This window comes from Halyomorpha halys, unplaced genomic scaffold (assembly GCF_000696795.3).
Source record: "Halyomorpha halys isolate HHAL.00 unplaced genomic scaffold, Hhal_1.1 Scaffold2054.1, whole genome shotgun sequence".
NCBI lineage: Eukaryota > Metazoa > Arthropoda > Insecta > Hemiptera > Pentatomidae > Halyomorpha > Halyomorpha halys.
This window is the reverse complement of record NW_027109196.1, coordinates 49,887-59,382: the sequence shown is the minus strand read 5'-3', so window position 1 is coordinate 59,382 and position 9,496 is coordinate 49,887. Positions and strand designations below refer to the sequence as shown.

Below are 9,496 nucleotides of genomic sequence, written 5' to 3'. Positions count from 1 at the left end.
CGTATTGATCTTTCGAATAAAAAAAATTTTGATTACAATTTAATTTTTTGTGTTATTTTTTACAATTTCAAGTTCTATCGGGCTTAAAAAAACACCCTATACATTTTACATAAAATAATATTTTTAAAAGTATGTTATTTATCTCTGTCAATAATGCAAAGTTGTTTATAAAACAATTTTATTATCAGGAGGGTCCCCACATATCTTGAAGTGCATGGAGACCCCACTTGGTTGAAGTGGGCCCTGATCCCCTCTACTATTATAAACAATACCACCACACTCTTTCTTCTACAACCAGTTCAGAATCTGCAAAACCTACTGCGGTGTTGGTTTTTTAATCTATCGACCATTTCTTTGCATAAGATGACCAAACTGGACTCTAAGAGCGTGGTGACCTCGGGAGTGATGAAGATGCCAGTCGTGGGCTTAGGGACCTTGTTTGTGAGTTATTTATTGATTTATGTTTAATTTATTCGGAGGTTGTTATTACAAAAAAATTATTAACTGTTAAAATTCAATTTTTTATAATATAAGAGATGAAAAATTCATATGAAATAGTAGGTTTTATTATATATTTCCAAAACATGGCATTTCAGGTCGAAAACCATGTCATTGAAGTACTGCTTTCATCATCCTCTCCAAATCACTCTTTTCCTCCCACTCTCCTCACTCTCAATATAATATTTATTTTTTCAGCTATCTATTTATTATTCATTAATGTTTTCCTCTCCATTTCTAAACTTTGTATACCTTAATCATTAATTGTCTATCGATAAATCTTTTAGTTAGACTTGGACTTCCTCAATAATTTTAGCTTCATACGCCATTTTAGAGCTAAATTAGTCCCTAAATTATTAAATAATAGGCAACTGTACTTTTATAAGTTAAGAAGATAAAAATATAACGAATTTTCATTTGCATTGGAATCGGTCGATTTACATGATGTTCATTTCTTTTGTAAAGAACTTAATTATCTTTTTAATAAGTGCTTATAATCTTCCAGAAGATTTATGATTTTCAAACTATGCGAAAAGCTATTTCTTAATTTTAGAATGACAGTCCGCGTAGCGGTCAAGAAAGGAACTAAAATAGTAGAAAAAATACTTGCTAGTAAACAGGGTTTCACCACACTCCGCAAGGCTTCATCGGAGCTGAATAGGAACATGATTCAAACAACAACAACCAAAGATTTTGTATTTTGTTCTGATAAATTCTCGATGAATCCCTGCAAAGTGGAATGAAACCTTGTTTAATAATAAATATTTTATCTATTATTTTAGTTCCTTTTTTGACCACTACCCGGACCATCTTCCTACAATCACATAGTCAGCAAATAATCTTCCGATATTTTTTTTTTTTCGATTTTATATATATATTTTAACCTCTCGAAATATTTGAAGTCCGATCTTAAACATCAGTCATTCAAAGGTTTCAGATGGAAATAGTCATATTAAAAGTCCTGGGATATTGAGTACCAAAAATTGCAGCGGAAAAATATTGTAATTTTTTTTTATATATATATCTTGAAATAAACTAAAGAGCATTAAATTTCTTACACGAATTTCTTTATTTATTTATTTTATCTGCTATAGATTAGGAAATACACACTCGACAAAGTAAGATATTTAAAAAAAAAATTAATAATGAATTTTTGTCATCTATTAAGAAATGTTTTGTTTAATCCCCTCTCCTAAAAATTGAAGTTTTTACGTTTCTAGATAGTCGAAATCAAATTAAAAGAGTCTTTCCATCCTTATTCTAACGCATTCCACGGCAATTCATCCAAAATACTGACTCTTTAAATCTGGCACTACACACAGGTAACCAGAATTGGGCATCAGCTAGCTAATATTTAGTTAACTAAGGTACGAACTAATAACTAAATAGTTGTCAGAATTAGTTCCCATAAAAAAATGGAACTAATTTACCTATTGACTTTTAGCTACCGATACATCTTACAACTAAAATAGTAGTTCAAATAGGCACTACAAACTTTATTAGCTATATAGGAAGAAGATAGTTGACCGTATGAAGTAGATTGTAGGAAGATAGTCTGGGTGGCATTTATAGCAAGTATTAAAATAGTAAAAGAAAACTTTATTGGTAAACAACGTTTCGCTCCACTTTGCAGGGATTTGTCAGGGCTGAAAGATTGAAACAGGGATGTCAACTCAGTCACACTCTTGTGTATTGATTTATTTTAATTTTTTCTAATATATTGGGAAAGTAAAAATAAATCGATTCAGAAGTACGTGATCGTAATATCGATTTCATTTTCATTTTCAGCTCCTCCGAAAACAAATATAGGGACCCTAATATGTCAGAAAACCGAAAAGGTAAAATAAATTGATACACAAGCAGGTGAAAAAAAAATTCATTCCTTAATCCAGTGTAGGTTGGAATGTGCCAAATGGGTAAATTATTTTTAAATAATTTGTAATGTTGTCAACGTTTGATAACTTCTTGTGTTCTCACTCGGACTGCTTGAATGTTCCACTCTAACCTCATGACAGACAATGTAAATTGTTTTTAATGTGTTTTTTATTTTTATTTTACATTCATACACAAACGATCCTTACTTTTATTTGGGCGGGGCAAAAGTGATCTAATGCTATGTATCTGGCATTAGCCATGATTACAACAATATGTCGTTTATTAAGGTTTTTTGCTATCTGTCCCCGACACCTGGTCAGGGTAGGAGTCTCTTACTGCATCCCCGGACATGAAAACATCTGTGTTAATTTTGTCACATTACCAGAGTCCCCTGAGAAAATTAGATTGGCTAACCTTTAAATGTTCTAACAAAAATAACAAGTTTGGCGATGGATCGGAATCAAATTAAGCAGCTGCAGGCCCTTCCTGGACATGTCAAAATTTTTTCACCCATTATCGGCCCTGAGCAGGGAGACGCCTAGCTCGGGAGCCTACGCACACCGATAGCCAATGAGAAACGAAATTCAAAAATAAGGTAACGCCCCAAAAGGGAAGTGGGAGAAAAGGACAGTTAATCTAGATCAGAAAAGGAGACACTCAACAGGAAAGCTTAGACGGGTGAGGACCACAGTCAAGAGGCAGGCTTAGAAGATGCACTTTGACTAGACGAAGTCGTGAGAAGGGCCACGAGACCTGGACATCCCTTATGAACAGACGACACCTACGGCACTACATCCCACGGCATCAGTAGCTATAAGTATAAAATTAACCAATAAGTAATAATGTAATAAACTATATTTTATGGCAACCTTTATCTGAATCATTTGAATCATAGCAATAAATTGTAAATAAATACTTAGTTTCTTTATGTAGTTTATATACTATTATATAACCCAATATATACTATATAATTAATATTACTATATACCGTTTATACCATATAATTAATGGTAACAACATTTTATAAATATAAAGGTATTTAATTGGTAAACTGGTTAACACACAAACAGCCTGTGGAAAAGAATCCAATCATAATAACAGTTTTTTAGGACTCAATATTTAATTAATTAACTTATTTTTGGATAATTGCCTTCAGCGATTATTCTGGTATCCTGATTAAATCTCCATAGCATACATAGCACTAATAAGTATATGTGCGACCCACTCAGCAGTAAAATCACTAAAAAAGAATGTAATAAATACTATTTTAAAGCAAAATACAATGCAAAAATCTTAATTTGAAAAAAATAATTGTAGTCCTTCGAACCATCTAAAGAGATGTCTTCAGGTCATTTTGAAATTGTAATATCATTAGAGCAGTAGAGGCAGATTGTTTGCAAGGTCACTGCACATCTGATTTATTAATACGCCTAACATTTCCAAAGATGAATGAAACAAAAAATATTATATTTACATTTAATAGAGAGTAGCTGAAGAATAGAATGTATTTCAATTTTTATTTTAACCATTTTTAGTCAACACCAGAACAAATTGACACTACTTTAAATGCAGCTATCGATGCTGGTTATAGGCACATTAATACTGCATTCGCATACAAAAATGAATCATCTATTGGCGTAACACTGAAGAAATTATTTGACAGTGGAAAAATTACCCGAGAAGAACTATTCATTGTTACAAAGGTAATGTCATTTTTAAAAAAAAATTAATTGTGTTTTTAACTAATTTCTTTCATTTTCAGATTCATTCTGAGTTTAAACGTTAAAAAAAACAACTAAAAGACGCTACTCGTAAAGTAGGTAAAAAAATGTCTTTTTGAGTGCGTCAAGGCTGATAGCTAAAGGCCTATGAAAGAAACATTTTTAACAAATTTTGAGGTTTGTTTACAAACAAAAAAAAATTTTAGCCTGCTTTACAAAACCGTATTTTGGTTTTCGTATTTTTTTTTTTTGTGATTGTTTAATACGAACCGTAATTTATAAATGTGCATTAATTTTTATGAGTCTCTCTGATAAATATTTTTTATTTTTTGTTATATCACATTCTATCCTATATTTATATACAATGGTAATAGGGATCATAGACCCCATTCACACCATATTTAAATGTATATGAATTCAATAATAGAGGAAAAAACAAATAAATAAAAAAATAATAATAAAAAATGAATAAATAAAAAACAAAATTAAAATAACATCGTAAACTGGTATTTAAAGCCAGTGGAGGATGAGAGAGGGTGTTAGCCTCTCTATTATATAAAATGTTTTTAGTAATCACCATATAATATTTTATTTTACATATGACCACCGTATAATACTTTATTTTACATTTTATTAAATTGAAGAACAAATTAAAATGCTGGGATGAAGATTTGAAATATAATTATTTTTTCTGTCTTACACTACAGTGAAAAAAAATACAATCTGAACTACAGAATATATGTAAATTAAAATTGTACAATTAAATGAACAGTTGTATAATTGTAAAATGGTCCACCGTTGGGTGGTCAAAATCCCTCAAATACTTATTACTTAAATTTATTATTTTTTTACTATAAAAAAGTAGAAATCGATTGGTATATAATAAACTTAAATATCATGCATAAAACAAGTATGCATTGTTAAAATTAAATAAAATGTTCCAAAGGCGCAATAACATGTATGTAATAAATTAATCTCTTGACCTTGCACCTTTAAAATAATTTTCCTTGAAATCGATTATCCTACATCCGTAGGCACCTCTCTCCCCTCGTTAGAGGATTTTCTTTTAAAAATTTCTGTATATTTTCAGTTACCAGGTACCGGTAATAGACGTGAAGATGTTGAACCTTATCTTAAAAAATCTCTAGAAGCCTTACAGCTTGATTATGTGGATTTATATTTGATTCACAGCCCTATTGGACTTCAGAATAAAGGTTTCGATCAGACTTTACCAAGAGATGAGAAAGGAGAATTATTGCTGGACATGGAAACAGATCTGGTCGAGCTGTGGAAAGTAAGTTGAATTTTTCTAAAGAAATGTTTATTTCATGATCAATATTTTTTTTTTATATTATTATTAAATATTTGTAATTGAATGTAGTTGAACACTTAAGTAATAATTTTATATACAAATAAATTATATTAGATGAATACTATATGTCCGTATGTAATAGATTGTAAAATGATGGTCCGGGTGACGGTCAAGTAAAGTAAAAAAAAAAGCAGAAAAAATATTTATTAACCAAAGTTTCACCGAACTTTTACGGGCTTCATTAGAGCTTAATGAGAACAATACATATACACTATAAAATATGATAAGACTACATAGAATATACATAGAAAATAAACCGAAAGAATATTAATATGGATAAATAGAATATTAATAAATAACAAGTGCAGTAATGAATAGTGAAATAATACTTAATCGAAGTAGTTAAAATTACGGGAAAATTAAAAGAAGAGAACAGTAAGGAAGTAAATGAGGTGTAAAAGTAAATCACAGGCTTAGATAAATGTAAGTAAGTATTACTAGAACAACGGTTGTGGAAGGAGGTGATATGGTCAGAATAATGCTCCACTGCCTGATTTTTATCCAATTAAAGGCACCCACTTCAAGAAGCTGGGTGAACCCTAAGGGCTCCCTATCCCACAATACTAACTCATGGCTACAGTGAAACAGAAAATAATTATTTGCCTTTTACCGGATTCGAACCCAGGTTCTTGGAGTTAATAGCACAGAGCTATACCACTGAACTACCACGCTCCCAAACAAAGGAATGACACATGATAATGAAATAGAAATAATAAAGATGCTCGCTCACCTAAATCCAAGTAGAAGTAGAATGAGGTCGAAAATGAAAAATAAATATAAGGTGGGGTAGTGTGATGGCTTTTAACGGAAAAATTGTGTGTAGAAGGAACAATAGAAAAAAATGTAAAAGATTATAATGAGGTAATATAATGGTGAAAATGAGACTAGGAGGGGATGAAAACAATCGTATAAAAGAAATAAAAATTGTAAATGAATATCTTTAAAGAAAAAAAAACAAACATTAAAAATATATGCTAATTTTGTACCAAGCTTAACCGCTACCCGGAACATTTTCCTAAAATAAATTAGATTGAAAAACCTTTATTTTTGATATTTAATAAAGTAACAATATAATTTAATTAATCTAATGGCTTATAAACTTAACTAAATATAATATGATTTTATACTATAAAAGTTAAATTACTAAATTAAATTTATAAAATTTTAAACATAATATATTAAAAATTTGTTATAAATTATATAAAAATAAATTACTGATAAAGTTACTAATTATCAGTACAGAAATTAATTAAAAAATATATACCTAACTTCATTTAAGTATTGTTCAAATTTTTTTCAATATTATACAAAGCAGTAATAAATAAATTAAATGTAAAATATTTAATATCTTGTCAATAATATTGATAAATACATACGTTATAAATCATTTTTTCAGGGCATGGAAGCACAAGTTGATGCGGGTCGAACAAAAAGTATTGGCTTTTCCAACTTTAACCAAAACCAAATCAAAAGAATACTTGACAGTTGTCGTATTCCTCCTGCAAATCTTCAGGTGGAATTACATATCTATCTACAGCAGAAAGAATTAGTATCTTTCTGCAAACAGAATCGTATAACTTTATGTGGTTATTCCCCTCTTGGTTCTCCTGGACAAATAAAATTTCGAGAGAAACAAGGCCTTTCTACAGAAGGGTGAGAAATATTACCATTACTTATTTTATTTTATGTCAGTGATACAAATTCGATGGGTGTTTAGTGCCTATAGAGAACTGTTTCAAGATGTCAATTTGAGACCTCTGCAGATGACTAAAAGTTTATTTCATTCAACAAAACTCTACAATTTACAACCTTAACCTTAAGCCCTGCAAAGTGGGGCGAAAAGTCGGAAAATAAATAGTTGTAAACTATTTTTGTTTATCTTTTGACCGCAACCCTGACCATCTTCTTATGTATCTACAATTTCGGTTTATTTTTCATCCAATACTCAGTATCATGAAAATTACCGGTGGTACCGAAATACATTATTCATAACCCATATATTTTCTAAAATTTGAGCTTTTTAGTAATGTATTTTTAATAATAGCCGAGATACAGTTTTTCCAAAAACAGCAGTTTTCAATTAACAAGAAATCACCATTCTGTGACTTTATTATGTTAAATTTCAAGGAAACTACTAGATACTCCCAAGACCATTATTATATACTTGTTAATTGCTAGTTTAGGAAGTTTAATTTTGAAGATTTACGCATGCACATCTGATTGCTCCTGGAAAAAAAATCTTTTATAAGATTAACTTATTTGGTAAATGGTCCAAAAAGTATATTGTCATGCTCTTAGATGAAAATTCGGACAATACAAATTTTATCAATTTCAGCCCGTTTAGCGTATGTATGTTCATAAAAATTTACTGTCCAATTATAACAATTTAATTTACTTTACAATCAAGTAGCATCCATTTGATCTTCATTTAAAACTGGATGGTTGACATTCCTGAAAACCACGCATTTATAAGCGGTCAGTGTGCCTCTGTACCTTAGGCCTCGGAAGGCACATTCTATTCTACTTAATCTATTTTTCGACAGGATCACCTAATCTCTAAGGTACTCCAGGTGAGGATTGACGTCGAAGTTCCTACATATTCTAACTCTAAGATACACGTCCTCACTCTTGTCTTTAAATACGCAACTTTATTGGATTATCAATATCCCTAGATTCTATAACAAGTATTGCCTGCGTATTTATTCCACCTATGCTAAAATCCTCCAGATTTATCACTCCACCATGAAACTGGTGCTTCTTTTTGCTTGATTCTTCAGTTTAGCTCTGCCATCTTCGTCCACGATGCTTACCATGTCGTTAAAGTGGGCAGTTGCAAGGAGTCCACTGTCCACAACATCTCCCACTAACAGATCAAATACTACCTTCTACAAGGCCGGAACAATAACCGAGCTTTGAAAGACTCCTGTTTGACGCTCTGCAACAAAATATTACACAAGTTCTTCAGTTACCTCTCCGCCACTTCGGAGCGAATATCCCAAGTTTGAGGTTTGGTGATCCTCACCTCAAACTTATACATCCTCCAAACTTTGTCATCTGTATAATGCTTCACAGTATAATGTCAATGCATGAGAAGTATTTAATTAATCTACGTAATCTACGTAATCTACGTAATAATCTACGTCGTAATTGCGGAAAATGTATTGCCAGGAATTAGTTGTTCTTGCATAAAAATATATTGTTATATTTCGGAGGTTTTAATTATAAAACAATTTCTTTTTTATAAATAGCATAGCATGAAATAACATTGATATTTAATCATAACAAATAATGTTCACACTTCATTTGCAGCATATTGTCTCCTTTGGAAGATCCTGTAATCAAAGAAATTGCAGATAAGTATAACAAGCAGCCTTCTCAAGTCCTCCTGAGGTATATGATTGAATATGGAGTAGCAGTAATTCCAAGAAGCACTAATCCCGAAAGGATTAAACAAAATTTTAATGTCAGTAACTTTGTAGATTAGACTAAAAATTTTACTTTCATCTATTGATGCCTATTAATATGTTTTTTTTAAAGGTTTTTGATTTTGAATTGACAAAAGAAGAATTTGAAAAGATAAGTTCCTTAGACCGTGGAGAAGACGGAAGAATGTCCTATGGCATTTTTAAATTACAGACTAGCCATCCAGAATACCCTTTTCCTAAATGAACTTGTAAAGCCACTTTACTTGGCAATATCTATTTATGTTATATTATTTTATTTTCATAAAAATATAAATTTCTTACTTTTGAATTGATTGTTCCTCATTCAATGTTTAATTTCCTTTTGATATTTTAACTGTTTACTTAGATCTGAAATAAATTACATTGTTGAACGACTCAGTTATTTTTCGACCAGAGATTGATAAATGAAATATGAAGAATATCTTGACTAATTATTAGGAAGTTTTTCTCTAAGTGTGGGCCATTCTCCCATTTCAAAAAAATTCATTGTTCTGATTTCATTACAAAAAAAATAACATTTTCTAATGATTGTTTCCCATGAATTGCTCCAATGTAGGCTGCTGATA

At 30.6% G+C, this 9,496-nt stretch overlaps 1 protein-coding gene across 1 annotated transcript; it reads left to right on the top strand.

The window, feature by feature from the left end:
- The first annotated feature begins 188 nt into the window (after nt 1-188).
- On the top strand, nt 189-9,219 carry LOC106691062 (1,5-anhydro-D-fructose reductase). The gene is made up of 6 exons (XM_014436710.3): nt 189-441; nt 3,909-4,076; nt 5,185-5,388; nt 6,863-7,119; nt 8,776-8,929; nt 9,004-9,219. The coding sequence occupies exons 1-6, from the start codon at nt 364-366 to the stop codon at nt 9,133-9,135; spliced, it is 993 nt and encodes a 330-aa protein (XP_014292196.1). The 5' UTR covers nt 189-363; the 3' UTR covers nt 9,136-9,219.
- The last annotated feature ends 277 nt before the right edge of the window (nt 9,220-9,496 follow it).